The 18599-nt window shown below is 39.6% G+C and overlaps 1 protein-coding gene across 1 annotated transcript; it reads left to right on the top strand.

Moving 5' to 3' along the window:
• Positions 1 to 289: 289 nt before the first annotated feature.
• Positions 290 to 18473, top strand: zeb1a (zinc finger E-box binding homeobox 1a). The gene is given in 11 exon segments (XM_043260529.1): positions 290 to 431; positions 6459 to 6620; positions 7053 to 7100; positions 9189 to 9329; positions 9414 to 9616; positions 9756 to 9861; positions 10809 to 12436; positions 13089 to 13179; positions 13182 to 13651; positions 13745 to 13910; positions 15295 to 18473. Coding segments are annotated over 11 exon segments (3609 nt in total). The 5' UTR covers positions 290 to 373; the 3' UTR covers positions 15831 to 18473.
• The last annotated feature ends 126 nt before the right edge of the window (positions 18474 to 18599 follow it).

The following is an 18599-nucleotide window of genomic DNA, read 5'->3' as shown; positions in this document are numbered from 1 at the left end:
ACCTGCATAGAGTTAACCTTAAAGAAACTACGTCATCGGACTTCCCGGCCGGTCGGGGGCGCTCCCGAAAGTGCAATGTGTCTACTCCACGTAAATATTCCCTTATAAATTCTCTTTTCTCATCTTCACGCTTAACGTAATAAACTCTCTTTTGTACAAGTAGATCGTTTCCCTGTATTCGAGGGAAGCGGACAGCCGCCCACAAGAGGGTGGGGCGTCAGAGAAGAGGTGTTCTCACAGCGTTAAAAGGTTATGTCGTAAAGCAGAATGTCGTAAACCAGGTGCGGAAAGGGGCCTGTTATGGGGAGGGGGTAACCGAGGGGGGAGAGGGGGCTCAATCCGCAAAGCAACGTTCAGACACAGTGCAAAAATCATGGCGGATGGCCCCAGGTGCCAGCGCAGAAAACAGACACAGCCACGACGCAACAACGGTGAGTCCCACAGGCTGAAATCAGGTCGCAAAGACACGAGCGAAAAGGCGGAAAAGTTTTTTTTTTAAATCCCTCTGGTTGTTTTTTCCATCTTCGGACTAGTTTAGTGACGACTTCTGAAGTTGTGTACTATGGGAGCGGGCTGGGCTGTCCCAGTGTGCCGCACCGTTATACCTGAGTCTGCACGGACCGTTATACGGAAGGACGCACGTCTCGCGCGCTAGCTGCGTGTGCGTTAAACTAACTTAGGCTACTTTGATTCAAGACGCAGTTTAGCGTTTGCCTGATCAAAAAGTTGCGACGTAGAGTGATTCAAATAGTGCGGCACTCATTCGCAACGAGAGCACAGACACAATGCTAAAGCATAAACTTTATTGCTTTCAAGTGGCATCAAGTGGATTCTTGACAGTTGCGGGCGCCATAAAGCCGTCAAAATTTGCTCACAACTCTATAAAATTCTTAAAAGGACAGTTCATCCCAAACATTATATTATCATTTACACGTTTTTTGGACACTGTATGTTTAGCAGAATGACAGTCCCAGTCACCATTCACTCTCATTGCAAAATATGTAATAAAAGTGAATGGTGACTCTAGCAGTCAGAATATATTTTTTGGGGTGAACTATCCCTTTAAGAGCGTCCAGTCCTGAATCTTAAAAGCAAGCCATTTTTATCTGAATGTTATTTCTATTAATAGCAAATAACACTTTGGCATAGTAACTTTTTTCTTTCAATTTTTTTTGCCATTTCTTCGTATGAGCAGAAAGTGTTACAATCTTCAGAGAAATTACATACAATGAATCTATGCTATCTGTCTGCACTATGGTAATTTTAAAAGTACATATTGCGTTCATCCACCTATTATCTAACATCCACGTCCAACACTGCATAGGTAGAGACGTTGCTTTCTCTTTAAATAACCTTTCCGGTAATCCGGTAATATAGTCCGCCGTGCAGTTATGAGCATCGTGCTACCTTTTCCTGTGCGTGCGTCTGACAAGAGCGCGGATCCGTTCGCGACGTAACACGCTCAGGAGCCGTCAACGTGTTTACCTGAGCGGTGAGGAGACAACGGAGCGAGCCAATGTCCTCCTTTACCGTTCATCACCCTCCTCGCGTGTCCAGAGCCGTGATTGCCCAGACGGTGAAAGGGAATCGGTGTGTGAAACGCGATCTGCCCGGGCGAAGCGCGAGAGAGGCGCCCAGCTCACGCTACGGCAAATGGCAACTTGTGCAGGTAACGTTAACGTTAGAGAGAAAAGACGGTGTTTGATCGCAGACGTGCGTGCCGTCCGCGTCGCTCGCGGCGATAACCGATCACCTTTTTCATTTGGCTTTCATTGAGTGTTCTTTCGCTGTACGCTCGTTGCCAGAACGCAGGTTGTTTTGTTTATTTTTATTTTTTTATTTTCGCGCAGGAGTCCGGTTTCGGCTGCCGTAAAGTGGCCGGGAACGAAAGATGTGGCGCATAAGGTGGTTGTTAGTGGCGCTTTCGGTCGTATTACTGGTCAGAAGTCAAACAGGTCGTTTTTTTCCGTAAGGTAACATTATTTCTGTAATGGCGGTGTGGACCGTTATTTGCTGCAGTGAGGGCGGGGCTGCTGCTCTCGTGTGTCGGAGACGAGCCAGGTAGGATAGGTGACGAAACACCTACATAGGTGCTTTCATTGGCATTTTTAATAAGCGTGATAGTTTAACATAGGATATAAGCGCGGTTTAAGCTGTTTTACGAAGAGTAATCTTTTAAAGCGCACGTACTTTACACGGAAACAAAGGTAGTATTCGGGTCCAGAGAGGCGCCGGTTCACCGTGTCCGTCGTCACCGAGTGAATTCTCGCAGTTAGACGTGTTGTGGCCTGTTTCGTGCGATATGATTTGCTTATTAAATATTATAGGAATACATGGCGAACAGGGTCTCTTTTTTCGCGGACGGATGTATTGTGTGATGAACGGCTGGTGTGACGTAAGCGCTAGGAGGAGCGGTGATGCTGCCGTGACTTTTATTTTCATTCCGGCTGCCGCTGATTCTCGTGCTTGACATGTTTAAGAGACCTCAAAATCTTAGGGCGTTACAGCACGGAAATGAGGTCACACGGGACCTTTCGAGACCGGTTGTCATTGGTTCGGTCGCTCGGCCTCGTGTTTGCAGAATAAGTACAATGCAAGTACTACAGCAGCATCGGTGTCTCGCATGTTTATGCTTTTATTGTCAGCCGTGTGGAACGTGCGGGTGATTGTTGGTAGGCAGCGCATGGGATTACACCGTTTTTGTAACTGTGGTATTTTCACAGGAAGACATTAGGGTTATGTTTTAAAAGGGGTCACTTTGGTTTTTTTCCCCTCCTCATTCTTCCTGACCCTCAGTCAACCTTTGACCTTTAAAGGCACACATGTTAACATTTATCATTTCTGTCAGGTCAGGGTGATTCTGGTTCTCTTGTTTCACCATGTATTATATTCTTTTTTTAGTTTTTTTTTAAGACTGTGTGTGTGTGTAAGCATATTCATAATGTTAATGACAATTAAAACATATATAAGTAATATATATAATTGCCTGGTAATAACGTCTCTAATATTTTATTACACTTGTATAACAATACATTACTTGTACATATACATACATGGATGTAATAAATATAGTCCTAGATATAGTAATTATATAGTAATATGTGTGTGTGTGTGTGTGTGTGTGTGTGTGTGTGTGTGTGCATATATAAAAACACACACAATATAAGAAATATGTTAGTAGTAATAGTTTACATAATAGTGTATTGTTTGCATTTCTGTTATTTTTAGTTTTTTTTTATAACATAACAACAAAATAACCTGAAATAGTAGTCTTGTCTTGTTAGTATTTTATTTTATTTTTCTAAAAAAATAAAATAAAAAGAAGAAGAATATCTAATATACCTACAAGGTGATGTAAATTCAGTTTTCTAAACAACAGAAGAAAAAAAAACCCTAAATGTCAATTAACATTTGTAACAATCAAGTATATTGTAATGCACAAGTTAATGTGTGTTGTAAAGGTATGGTGTGAATAATGTATCCATGGGACAAGAAAAGACAAAACGAACACCTGTAGCCCTGAGCTCTTCTCACACTTCCCTGTTGATGGAAAAGGGATACGAAGGGCATTAAAGAGCTTTTCACATTTCACTCAGTGTTTGTGGGGGGCTTGTGACTGCTGAGCATCTCTTTTTGCATGCTAATCTCTCCCGGCAGTTTGCCGCCTCTTTGTACGGCAGGGGGAAAGTTTCTCAGGGTGAAGGGGAGGGATTTTCTTTTTCCAGGGTGGGGAGGGTTGGGAGGGACTTGTGTTTGTGTGATAGAAGGAAGCACTGATATGTTGGTGAATGAAGATGAGAGAAAGAAAATGCACCGGTGCAGTGTGTTTAATTGGTCTCACGTGGCTCGTATATTGTGAATACTTGAGGGCTCTTATTAACAAAAAGAGCTGGGAGAAACACATCTCAGGTGACTACTGATCCCAAGTTACTCTAAATTGATTAGGTCCCAACATACATAAACAAACACACTACGTTACATGCCATAGACGTAGTGACTCATCTGTCCCTCTATCTCTATACTGTACACAAACATTAAAATATGTGCATATGTTTGCATGAATGTGCAAGATTATATTTCACATATTATTTGTTGATTAAATTGAACAAAAGAAAAAGCCATTTTGCATAATAGATTTATATTTATATTTATTCCATAGGACAATTTACAGAAATCATTCTACATCTGTTGTTTGGGACAGATAAATGCACAATATCCTACATAGCTTCAAATAGTACTAATTTTTAAGAATGTGCTTTATCTTGTATATACATTTATATCAATTCTAAAAGGCAGAGTTTTTGACCAATGGTGCAGAAGGGTACGCAAACTTATGCATTTAGACATGTATAAACAAACATGCTTTTATAAAAATACATAAAATGAAAAAAATCAAGATTATCTAGTATCAGTTTCTACATATGTTAAATGTAAAAATACAATGCAGTGAAACGCAATTTAAAATAAGCATATTTTAAAACCTAATTTATTTCTGCGATGAAGAAGCTGAATTTTTAGTATCATTATATCGGTCTTAAGTATCACATGATCCTTCAGTAATCATTCAAACATGCCAATTTTGCTGCTCAAGAAACATTCTTTATTATCATCAATGTTTAAACAGCCAATAGAAGATGAAACACACACAGATATGTCTTATATCTTGCTTAAAAAAATAAAAAAAGAATGAAACCAATTAAAAGGGTCCATGCTCTTCTATACAATCTATGCTCTGAGTGGTTTGTTTGTGTCTTCAGTTGCTCATCCTTTAGAATATCAGGTGTTATTTTAAACTTTATTCTCTTCTCTTTTCTAAGTCAGTGTGTGTGTGCGTGTGTGTGTGCATATGGTGGCAGGTGCACTCTATAACAAGCCAAATCACCTCATCCCAGGAAATGTCACATGAAATGGAGGTTGCCATGGTGACCTGATTGTGTTGATTATGAGGTCACACCGTCTCCGCTCAGGTGCTGCACTATAAACACACCCAAAAAGACGGCACAAGTGTGTGTGTGTGTGTGTGTGTGTGTGTGTCCTTTACCATGCAACAAAAAATATAAAAACTTCTCACCCACGTTATTCAAAAAAATCTTTAATTCTGTGAAAAACAAAAAGAGATGTTCAGAAGAATGTTCATGTTGCTTGTTTTTCAAAGAGTCAAAAAGTCCAGAAACAGGCACACAAAAAGCAGTGTATAACTCATGCTCTGCTGATACAGTAGCAATTTATCAGTAATGTTTTTCTTAATTAAATACTTAAAAAAATTATGAAATGTACCTGTGTTCTTGATCATTGCACTTCAGGCAGTCTGGGAAGCATCAGTCTTTATCATTATTTTTTCATTCAGAGACAACTGCTCCTTTAAATGTGGCTGGTACAATGAGCTAAATTAAAACAGATGCAATTGAAATGCATTTCTATCATCTTTGATTATTGTGCACATGCTAAACAGCTTAATACTGTGACTTCAGTCTCCTGGGCCAGATATTCAGCGGCAATCTTTTTTAGATATTCAGCAGAAGGTTTTTAAATGATTTTTCCGTATGTATGGCAGAAAATCACAATTTTCAGTTCTGGCATTTACAGGTATGTGAAATGGCTTTGTGCGGGTCATTTCAAGGAACTGAAACATTGAACAGGAACCGTTTTGTGCATAAATCAAATCACTTTTACATCACTTCCTGTTGACATCCTCTAATTCTGCCAGCACAAGAAAGTGGATGAGCTCCATAGAAACAAAACGTGTTTGTTTAAATCAGGGATTTAAAAACACAAATTTGACATGCACATCTGGAAGTGTTCTGACACACACACACACCCAAGATGAGTTTTCCAGTACCTTATATGCTTGTGGACAATTGAAAGGCATTTTAAACCAATTCTGCTCTCAGATTTAAAGAAATAATCCATGTGTCAAAATCAGTGATTACATACGATTTAAAAAAATACATATATATATATATATATATATATATATATATATATATATATATATATATATATATATATATATATTAAACAAAATGATTAATGTATATAGTAGTAGTAATATATATAAATATATAGATAGAGAGAGAGAGAGATATTGTGTTGCTGATGATGTCATACAGCAGGTAAAAAGCTTTTCTAGGCTGCAGGAAACTGATCTAAAATTAGCCAAATTTTTCTTCCTGTCTTCAGGGCACATTATTCCTTGTATTGTATGCGCGCTCATATACTTCTGCATGTGAGTGTGTGTTTACATGTTTGAACCCTCTGTTATGCCAAAAATCCCAGCTGTTACTGATTACAGACACGTCACCGCTTGAACAGAACAAGCGTCCTGTTTGCAAACACATGCACGTGTGATTTAACAGCATCAAACACGGCCATTAGCGCAAAAAGAGTATGATATCTCCGTTAGTTTGGGAACATCTGTGATCCCGAACTAAACGGGTCATTCTCTGTCTCTCATGTAGTGAGGAGTCTTAGCAGCGTGCCGGAGGCGACCTCAGATTCAGATGATGAAGATAAACTGCACATTGTAGAGGAGGACAGTATTGCTGACGATCATGACCAAAAGTCCTCAGTATTTCAGCTCAAAGCAGCACGGCAGCTCTCCGACACTTGCACACAGGACGGTGAGTAACCTTTGAGGGAATTTATTTTGTGTAGTTCTGATGTGAAACTGCGAAGCCTTGAAATAAACTGTAAACATTTGTGTAATAGAACAAGTTGCAAGCATTCATTTGATTAATGTTTGACACATAACATCTTATCACAACATGGCTTTTGTGCTGCAGAATCTATTATTGCTGCTGCACTCAACAGTAAATAGCTTTTCTCTTAATAAGAGTGTGGGTTTTAGGCAAGAAGTTAATTGTAAACTATTTCAGTTTCATGATCAAACTAGTCATGTTAACTGGTTACTAGCATTTAGAATACTATGAAACAACTGAAAAGGATTTACATTTTGTATTATGTTCTGTGGGGAAAAAAAAGTTTTAGGGGGTTTTCATCCCTTTAACGGTTTCTAAACGATACAAAAATCTGATTTTTTTTTCTTTCAGCAGATGGCAGCCTGGGGCCAGATGCTTTAATACAAGAAATAAGGGTCAAAGGTCAGTTTAGTGCAACACAGTCACAGAACTCTTACAGATGTTTTATTTTTAATTTATCCAGTATAATGGCTGGAATACACTGCACAAGCTTTGCAGAGGTTTTTGCCCAAATGTGCAGTCTGAGGAGGGATCAATGCTAGAAAAACTGATTTTATAAAAACGTGTATTTAGTAATGTATAATGGGCATGATTTTTTTGTTTCAGAATTTATCATCCAATCAGAAGATTTTAGAACACATATTGATTGCACTTCCCAACAATGAATGCGTGTGTCTGCTTAAATTGTCTTATGACTTGAAAGTCTCTTAGTGTTTGTCTTTTAATGTATTCTGCTCGGTTTTTCCTCTGTAACTATTTACAAAGTCAGCATGTGTTTGATGCCTTGTGCCTCTGTTCAGATTTGAACAGTCATCTCCTTCAGTATAGTCCACCTTAAGACAGGACATTCAGGCACAGAACAGAAAACAACAGGCAGTTTTACATGTAATACGAAAGTTTTCAGTTTCACTCACGTTGCTGAAAACTGGGGAAAGCTTGGCTTCTCTACTTAGGCCTGCTTGTCATGGAAAGTCAAAGAGCTTGAAATTACATTGGTAAAGGGAAAAATAGTTGAACTGACATGCCTGTGAGAGTGTGTTAGTGTAGGATGGCTGGATCAGGTGTATGTGAGCTCATTCCTTTCTCAGGTCGTTATTCATTCGTAATGCGTCACCTGGTCCTTATGGGCCTCCATAGCACACAGGCGTGGGGCGTACTGGCCCACTTCCCGGTCAAATATAATTACACTGTAGTCGTATAAGACTGCTACATTACACTCCAACCCAAAAATTCAGTGTCCGTGTAGGTTAACGTGTTCTGATTAGAGGCTGTAGTCAGTTTATTGTCGTTTTTTTTGTATATCAGTACATGTACATTTCAACCCAAAAGGCAACAGTGAAAAAAACATGTTGTGGTTATCTATAATAATTTTTTTAGTTGTCTGTACTGTCTGACTTTAGCTTCTTTTATAATCAGACAAAAAAAACCTGACTTGAATATTATATCACCACTGTCAGGGCTCCAGACTGCAACTAAAATGGACAAAAAATAAAAAATAAATATATATATATATATATATATATATATATATATAAATTTACATGCCATCAATTTGCACGCAACACCTTTTTTCCTTGATTGTTTTGCGATCATATCTGTTGTTATGCTCACATATTAAACTGAAACGATGCGCATCAAAGTTTTAGTAGAGAAAAAAAAGAGCTTCAACAGTTTCCTTATCTCTGCCACACAGCAGCGTGAGAGATCAAAATAACAGAGACTTAAGAGTAAAAGTGCACAAAAGCACCATCTATTTTGTGCACAACTTGAACAACCCTCAACAGGTAATTCTGTCAGCTGTGTGGATGTTGAAAATATTAACAATTCTCTTTTAATCATTACTAATATGGATTCTTATGCTGTGTATAATACATGAATGTAATACCTGAACTTCATATTGTTTGAAGCGCACTACACTCAGTGGTCAGGTGATGCTTATGGTCCACAATATTGGTACAGATTCTATGTAATGAACAATTCTTTGTCACTGTATATTTTAAGTCAGAAAATACATTTTAAATACAGTAAAGTGAAACTTAGTTCCCAGGTCATTTACAAGATGGATTAAAATGCTGATAAAGTCAAGAAAAGATGAGACAAACATGAGAGTATGATCAGAATGTTAAAAATAAATAAATAAGGTTTTTAAGATAGGAGAAAATGGCTCCTTACTGTATTTTTTCGGTCTGGAGACCTCACTGGAAAAAAGTGAGAAGCAGATAGCCTCCTTCAAGCACTTCTAAAGCAACTGGCAGATGTTCATTTATGTGACTTTCCACTGTAGGCCATTCAGTCACAAATCTATTCTGACTGTTTGAAGCTGTATTAAAAGACAAATGGTGCTGTAACCAAATGGTGCTATACCTTAATAAAAAAGTATTGCTTATTTCCCAGGTGTTCACACTATACTGAACAACGCCAGTGTTTTATATTTTAGCAGAAGCTGAGAAAATCTGCCTGTGTTCTAATTTGCCTGTGTGTGTTTGAAAGAGGAGTGTGTCACTGATGAGGAAGATGGTGCTGACGATGAAGTGGCCGGTGAGGAAAAGCAGACGGAAACGGAGCATATTTACTCAGACGCCCCAGAAGAGCATCAGAGCACGCCAGAGCGAGGGGTTCACGATGAGAACGGTAGCCACCCAGTTTCTCCAGTCTTTCCTTTAATTGCTTTTTTTTTTTCACCGCAGTTGATTTAATCATGCATCTGTCTGTCAGGTACTCCTGACGCATTCTCGCAGCTGCACACCTGTCCGCACTGTTCCCGCGGTTACAAGCGTCACACCTCGCTGAAGGAGCACATTAAACTACGCCATGAAAAGAGCGAGGACAACTACTGCTGCTCCCTCTGTAGCTACACCTTCACTTACCGCACGCAGCTCGTCCGTCACATGACCGCACACAGACACATCCGGGAGCAGGTACAGCGGCGGCGCTCTCTCACCTTCACCACGTTCACACCTCTGGAGGAAATCACACAGAGCTTTTGTTCACAGTCACGTGTTGACTCAAACACTTTCAAACAATTGCCTTTTCCTGTCTCTCTCTCTCTTTTCTCAGCGGACTATTTCTCAGTCAGGCGGAAACAGAAAGTTCAAGTGTACAGAATGCTCCAAGGCCTTCAAATACAAACATCACCTGAAGGAGCACCTTCGCATACACAGCGGTCAGTGAAGTACACAGATTATTCTGGCCGTGGGTTTAACTCTAGTTCTTCGTGAACTCAGATTAAAAGGGTGCAAAAAGTTTGATTCTGTTTTCCAAACCTGTATGAATGTTCTTGTGTTGATCACGAAAGATTCTGAAAAAAGTTTGTAAGAATTCAGTTCTGTTTGGTTACTAACATTCTTCAGTATTCGGCATTTGTGTGTGTCTTCAGCGGCAGAAAGAAACTCATACAGAGTTTTCATTTTTGGGTGAATTATCCCTTTAAGACCGCTTTTATTATTTTTTAGTAGCTTTCAGAAAATGAACGACTTATTTGAACAAGAAAAAAGAAGGTTGTTGTAAGAATGTATAAAACAAGGTGTGCAATTTCTTTCTTAACATGTTTAAAATAAGTATATATATATATAATATAATATGGGATATACGTATCTTTTTATTTATAAATGTACTGTGTAAAATTATTATTCTATTTTATTACATTTAAAATCTTTCTTATGCAAGTTTGAATAGTATAAAAAATCCCCCATGATATTTTAACTATTTCATAATTTATTTATAAGCACTGAGCACTTTATAATATATACATTTTTGTATATACATACACAAATTCATAAATGTCAAGTTGGCTTTTATTTGATCAATAATAAAGCAAAAACAATGCAAAGTGTGAAACATTTAAGCAATTTAAAATAAGTTTTCTATTTTAATATATTTTAAAATGTAATTTATTCCTGTGACTGCAAAAAAAAAAAAAAAAATTCAGCAGCCATTCCTCCAGTTTTGAGTATCACATGATCCTTCAGAAAAAGAATGGCGTTGATTAGAAAAACTGTAAATATCTGACACATTGGATCTATGCAATCTCTCAAAAACCATACTGACCTTCGAATTCTGAACTACATCTACTTATAAGTTGTAAGTTTCTTTGTCTTTGTTTTTATACAGGTGAGAAGCCATACGAGTGCTCTAATTGCCGGAAGCGTTTCTCACACTCGGGGTCCTACAGCTCTCACATCAGCAGTAAGAAGTGTGCGAGCGTGACCCCTGCGGTCAACGGCCTGCCTCGTACACCTGGAGTGAAAACGGCCCTTACCGTTTCTCGCCCTACGCACATCCTTCTGAGGGAGAAGGTGGACATTACCAACAAACCTCTGCAAGAGCAGCTCCCCCTGAAACAGATCAAACAGGAGCCTGTTGAACAGCAACCCAAACCTGCGCCAGCGACGCCTACGATATCCACTACCACTACCAATGGAGTCGTGGCTCCGCAAGGTGTCGTCCAAACATTGGTCCTGCCCACTGTCGGGCTTGTCCAGCCAATCAGCATCAACCTAAGTGACTTACAAAACGCGCTGAACGCAGCGATGGACGGTAATGTCATCAGACAGGTACTGGCTAGCACTAATACAAACGGAACGAGTGCTAAAATCGTAGGTCAAGTGACGGGGCAGCCGCAGGCTCAAGCTGTCGTGTTACAGCCACAGCAGGCACAGCCGCAGATGATCTCTGCCATCTCTTTGCCGGTCTTGGGACAAGATGGAAATGCCAAAATCATCATCAACTACAACCCCCAGCTGGACTCACAACTCAAGGCAGTAAAAGTGAACACAACACAACCCACAGCGACGCAAGCCGGTATGGCGCAGACGAAATCTACGGCGTCCAACGTCGCGCAACCAAACGTTGTGCAGCTCCAGTCGGTACAGTCCAACTCGACTGAAACACAAACGTCAGGGACGGCAAAACCTACACAGGTGAACATCATTAAACCAGTCCAAACCGGAAACCTCGGCAAACCGCCGTCTATCATTAAAATAACGCCTGCCCAGGCCGCCAGGTTGGTCCAAGCTCGGGCCGCACAACCAAAGCTCACCCAGCAAACGTTACTGCTGGTGAGAAGGGCTGACGGAACGCAGAGCCTCGTGGTTCGACAAATACCTGTCACCAATACGCAGAGCACCGAGACTAAATCAACCCCGGAGAAGACTCCAAACACTCCTCCTGCTGAGAAGAAGGACACGACGGAAAACACAGGTTCACCGGAGGATAAATGTGAAAAACAAAACCTGACCGCACCACCAAAAATCATAATCAAATCTGAACCGGCCTCTCCGTCTGAGATCGAGGCCGAATTGCAGAGTGAAGATGAGAACGAGATGCAAACTGATGAAACTGAAGGAGGGAAACAAACAAGTGAGCCAGTGACGCACTCTGGAACGGTTCACAGCGGCGTCGCCTGTGGAGATAACTTCCATAACTACGCGACGTGTCTGCTTTGCGACAGCTCCCCGAGCAAACGTAAGCCTTCGGACTGTCAAGACAGTGAGGCCAAAGGGTCGCCCACAACTATCTCTCTCACCTCTCTGCTGGATAAGGATAAGAGTGGAGCAGCAGAACGCCTCCTTCCTCTTCTGAAGGCCTACAGTCAGAACCCAGATCCTACCGAGGAGCAGCTCTCTCAGGTGGCCAAGACAGTCAAGTTACCTCTAGAAGCGGTCAGCAAGTGGTACCAGAAGATGCGCTCTAAGAAGATATTGCTACAGGCTGCAGGCAACCTAAAAAACAAGCAAGAGGTAGGTTTTTCTAACATTGTGAATTTATTAAAAAGTTGCAGTAAACACTTTAACATTGTTAAAAATATATATTTTAAATAATTGTTGCTGATTTTCACATTTCCACAATAATGCTAAGCAGTGACATTTTCAAAGATGATAACAACCATATTTTAAAATAGAAACAAATTATTAAAATTGTAAAAAAATAATTTACGATATAATAAACATTTGGCAATCTTACTGTTTTTACCCTATTTTTGATTAAATAAATGCAGCCTTGGTGAGGAAAAGAAAATGACTGAGCATGCAATTATTACTGGTAGTATTTAAGAAATATTCATATATTTACAGATAATTAAAATATAGTATAAAATTATAGGTAAAAAAATTGGTTAATAATAAAATAATAATTGTTATATTCATGTATTCATATTTCATGGCATTCCAATATTCGCTTCTAAAAATGTTCGGATGGCAAATTGTTGTATTACAAATATTGTTTTTGTAAAGTTCCCGTTGCATTACAGATTATTAGTAGAATTAATTATAACCAAGCAATTGTGTAATAATCTTGTCAGTCCTAATACATTTTTTTAAGGTTGTCGTTATTGATGCTTTTTAAAATAAATGTTTTTTTCCTAAACATTAATATCTTGCTTCTTTGACCAAGAAAACTACACCATCTGCTGCACCGGAGGGACTGAACTCCACTCAAGCCACATGCACTCCCACTCAGTCCCCGATGACACCTCAGCGGGCACCCGGAACGAAAACGTCCCTTCACCCGCTTCCCCTCCAGCCAGCGTCTCCACTGACGATCTCGTCATTGTCAAGACAGAAGACGTAGAAGAGGAGCTGCAGTGTGAACCGCTGGACCTCTCGCTCCCAAAGTCCAGCTCCGCTCAAGCCAGCACCACCACTAAGCTGCCGGTCTCCACCCAAAAGGAACCGCTCAACCTCACCTGCCTCAAGAAGCAAGCGTTGCCAGGCAACACCATCTATGTGACGCAGGCCAGCACGGGTCAATTAAACATTGTGATGGCGCCATTGCCAACGCTGGTTGCCATAGCAGAGCCAGGTGGTGTTCCGTGCATCGGCACGACAATATCCGGTAACAAACGAACCATCCTCATCCCCCAGCTCACCTACACCTACACCACCAGCCCCAGCATCAAAACACCAGACAAATCTGTGACCGACACAAAGGGGACGGTGATACTCAACAACTGTCCGGTAAGCGCAAAAAATACACATAATACGATTACTTTCATGGTGATGTCATTCCGGACTCATTCGCTCTCTCTCTTTTTTTTTTCCCCTCGTAAGGTGGCAGACACCGTGTCAGACTGTGTGTCAGAGGACCAGAACGATGAAGATTCGCCCCTAATGAAGAAGAAAAGGAAGACTGTTGGTGGCCTGTACGCCTGCGATCTGTGTGACAAAATCTTCCAGAAGAGCAGCTCACTGCTGAGACACAAGTATGAACACACAGGTATGGAAAAAACACTCGTAAATAACGCAATTTACAGAGATTGGACACCAAAAATGTATTCATGTTAGGTAATGTTAGAAACCAAAATTTACCTGTACCTCAGCTGAAAGAAAAAAGCACACAGAAAACACGCTGATATTAAAAAAATATGTAATGTAAAAATAGGAATAAAGTTGAAGATAAACCATGGGGTTCATTTAATTTTTATGAGAGGGACAGGCCCTCAAATAATTTAAAATAAATAAATATTAAAAAAGATCAATCAGTTACCTTTATTTATATAGTGCTTTTAACAATACATAATATGTTGAACAATCCACTGAACAATATCAAATTTTAAGAATAATAATGTATAATGATGACAAAGATTAAACACTCAATTTTCAACTAAAGGCATGTCCTTATTGAATGAAGTGTCCCCAACTAAGCAAGGAACCAAAACCTCTTCTGTGGCAAAAAAAAAACCTTGGGAGAAAGCAGGCTCAGCCTGTCAGCCATGTCAGATTTCGTAAAGACTGTGTGTTTGTCTGAATCCCATGATCCGTCTCTGGAGCTCATCTAGGGATTCTGGTCTCCGATGACGATCAGGGCTGTAGATAACATCTCTGGGTGCTCATCTGATCTAGATACGGACAGAGAAACAACCGTTCTTTTTACGAGTATGTCCTGCCTTATGAAAAGTGTTCCCAGTTCCAGATGATCTAATTAATGCAGCCTAACAATCCAAATAGATGTGAATAATAAAAGCGTATTAAGCGTGTTCTTATAAACCAGGTTAAAGAGATGCGTCTTTCATCCAGATTTAAACTGACAGAGTGTGTCTGCCTCCCAAACGGTGTTGTAGATTGCTCCAGAGCTTGGATAAATAAAGAGGACAAAACCCTCGCCTCCCTCTCTGACCAAACGCAAAGAAACAGAATAATAACCAGCTCCATAATCGACATATTTTAGGCAATCTCAGTAAAATATTTGATGTAGCATCTGGGTTAGGAGAAGAGAGTCCGTAGAAGCTTTTATCCTGTTCTGGTCACAACACCAGTATTACTAAGGCAAGCAACACCTGTTTGCAATTAAGGTAGGATGAAAAAATAACATATGGTTCAGTAGCGCCACCTCCTGGTTACACATCAGTCAAACGTAAAAGAGGTACTTTTTAATACTTTTAAAACATAAATAAATGTACCTACTTTTAAACAATGAATTAATAAAATGATGAACTGGGAGAAAATATATAGATATTTATAAATATACAAATTAGAATAGAACCATTCCTTTCAATTGTAGTTGCATTACATATAGAAGCCTGATCTAATCTAATGCAGTCCCATTCATACATTTTGACTGTTTACGCTAACCTCATGGTATTGCATCATGGTCATTCCAGGTAAGCGACCTCACGAGTGCGCCATCTGTAATAAAGCTTTCAAACACAAGCACCACCTGATCGAGCACACGCGACTACACTCCGGAGAAAAGCCCTACCAGTGCGACAAGTGCGGGAAACGCTTCTCTCACTCGGGCTCTTATTCTCAGCACATGAACCACAGATACTCCTACTGCAAGAGAGACACTCACGAGGTGCCCGAGCAGGTCAGCACCTCCACTCCTCCCTCTCAGCTCGACTCGGACGAGAGAGAGAGCGACGGAGAGGAGGAAGAGGATTTATCGGCTCTGGACATGAGCGATATCAGAGTGGTGCGAGTGGGAGAGGATTACGAGGATGACGAGGAGAGCGGCGGAGAGGAAGAGCAGGAGACGGAGGAAGGTGGAACGGCGATGGAGGTGGAGCTCGGAGATACTGACACTTTGGAGGAGGAAACCGTGGAAACGGAGGACGCTATGGAGACGGAGGGGTCAAAGGAGGAGGACGCAGTTCTCGCGAATAATGAAGAAAACACGGAGATGGCGACCGAGGATTGAACGATGAACGCTCTTTTTTTTTTTACGGTCACGAAAGAGGTGACGAGCTAAACTCACACTCGTCGGACGCTACGGAAACCGTCTCAGCTCTTTACTGTGTATAAAACCCAGGTGTGCCTGATTTACAAAACAGTATTTCCTTGTTTTAAAAAAAACAAAACAAAAAAAAACTAAGAAAAACGAACTCCAACTCAACTAGACTTCGTAGGACTTCAAAGTTTCAGTTGTTTGGCTTTGTTCCGTTACCGAACCGCCCCTCTCGATTTATCAGTGTTCACATGTTTTTTCTGTTGCTCTGTACAGTCAGATTTCTATACCTTTATATTTGCCAATGAAGTTTACGAAAATCAGTATTTTGAAGTTTTGAGAAACAAAACTAAATTCTGCACTGCAGGTATACCTGGTTTACTTACGGGGGTGATTCTCATGAAAACTGTCAGGAAGGGTCATATTTTACTTGGAAAAATCAAAAGAAATTATATTTTGCATGACGACAATGAAGTCTATTTTTAATACCATTAGACATTTTTTTTAAATACTTCACAACAATTGTAAATATATCGATTTTAGTTCATGCCATAAAATTTAATTCACGCTGATTTTAATTTAATCGGAAAAGAAACGTTTGTGTGCGGACGGAATGGTTTTTATTACTGTATTACAGTATCTTAATTACATTACAGCAATGAAACGCTCAAAATCCGATGCAAAAATTTGACTATTTAATGCAAAATATAATTTTTAACTTGATTTTTTTTTTTTTTTTTTTTGGGGGTGAAATATGACCTGGACATTTCTTTGTGAGATTAACCACAGATACTTAATGCCTCAAGTTTTAGATACCATTCAGTATTTTTGTTGCGTTAATCGGGCAAGCTGTTGTCAGCATTGCCTCATTTTCCCATCTGATCGTTCGTCTGCCTTATGAAGGAAATTAAATTGCACTTCACTATTAGTAGCTCATTTATAAGAAAAGAAGGAAATTTAAATAACGAATTATGGAAATATTCATAGGAATGCTTGTTATCATTTTAAAAATGTAATCGCTTTTTGATTCAATTTTAAACCGGTCACTTGTAACGAACTACTCGACTGAATAATAATTCAAATCAGATCCTAATTCTATTTAAAAAGAAAGGGTTTTGTGATAAGCACTCCAAAATATTTGTCTGCAACTGTAAAAAAAAAAAAAAAAAAAGTTTTGAAAACTTACTTTTCACGATCATGACACCCATACGAAAACAAAAAAAGTCAACATCAAAGGCAGTTTCACCTGTTGTTTCATTCATCTTTGCGTGGCTTTATGTTGTAACGTGTCAGTCTATGTTCGTAGGAGACGCTTTAAGGAACTGCACACCCACAGCCTTATGCAAGACCGCCAAGCTGTAAGTGCCATTCACAAACATTAACACAGTGCTCCACGATCACTCCGGACAATCTAGACTTCAGCCAACTAAACATTCAACTCTGCTCAAGCACCCGACCCAACAGATTTAACCAATTCATAGAAACATTCAAGTTCGTAACACTGCCCTCATTTGCAATCGAACGGCACACTTGTCAAGCCGTTATAGCTCATGCTGGTTTTCGGAAGTTTCGAAAAGCGGTTTTCTCTCTCTCGCGCTTTGGTATTGGCAGGGATAAAAAGCTAATGCAACATACGTGGAATCTTACAGTAGCCCGAAACGACTAGACAAACCAAGTAATGAAAACAAACCAATTGAAAAGCAGGTTAAGGGTTATTTGATGAATGGCGATAAAACGAAATATACTTGAAAGAAATGTATGAACCATAGGATTGTATGGGAGAGCACAACCCATAATCATCAGCGTGTTCTCCGTTATTACGATTTCCGGCGCGCACGGCCCTATAGACGAAACTAAATCTAGCATCACGACGTCATGCAGAAGGCAAACGTAATATGAACGAAGTGCACAAAGAAAGCAGCACTTTGGAAAAGGCGCATAGGATTAAAAATGTTTTAGTTGATTGTGTCTGAGCAGACCATACAGTATTAATTTCAATGTGTTTTGAAATGTTTATTAGTTTTTGTGTTTATGCATGTGTATATTGTGTAATACCATCAGTATTATTGACAAATGTTTCATTTGTAGAACCTTTTTATATACGTCTTATTTTTGTATTGCTTTATTTATTGCGTGTGTAATACACAACACTGTAGTTTAACACAGCGTATTTTAGAATTAATCTCAGTGCCACGAAGGAGGTTAAACCCTGATATACAGTATATAAAGCCGAACTTAACAGTATTAATTTTATCATTTCAACTTATTTTTTTAACTCTACCACAAGAAGTCAATCAGGCAGATATTTGCACCCACTGCTTTAGTTTTTCTTGAATCCTGACCCTTTTCCAACCGCTTCACAGTAATTAACAGTAAAAGACCCTTAAACCTGTGATGAAGAGCATGGATTCATGTTGTTGTACTGGTGTTGAAATTGCTATTTTGGAACCAAAAGTAGTCGACCCATTTTGTCCGTTTGTTTTTATGTGTGCCAACTTTGCATTGTGTGTGTAAGTGTCACATTTTCCATGAGGTGATAAACCTGTTTGTAGGATTTTTTTTCTTCCTTTGTTTCCTTTTTTGATGCCCCATGAAATAAAATGAAGTGAAGCACCAGGTCATTGCTAAATTACTTATTCGTTCTCCAAAAAACATTTGTGAAAACGTGCTAATATTTAATCATTTTCACAGGACAGTGGGTAATCAAGGTGTTGAGCATTTCATTAAACATTTTGTCTTAAA

Source organism: Puntigrus tetrazona, chromosome 2 (genome assembly GCF_018831695.1).
Source record: "Puntigrus tetrazona isolate hp1 chromosome 2, ASM1883169v1, whole genome shotgun sequence".
NCBI classification, from domain to species: Eukaryota; Metazoa; Chordata; class Actinopteri; order Cypriniformes; family Cyprinidae; genus Puntigrus; species Puntigrus tetrazona.
This window is presented reverse-complemented; position numbering and strand designations above follow the sequence as displayed.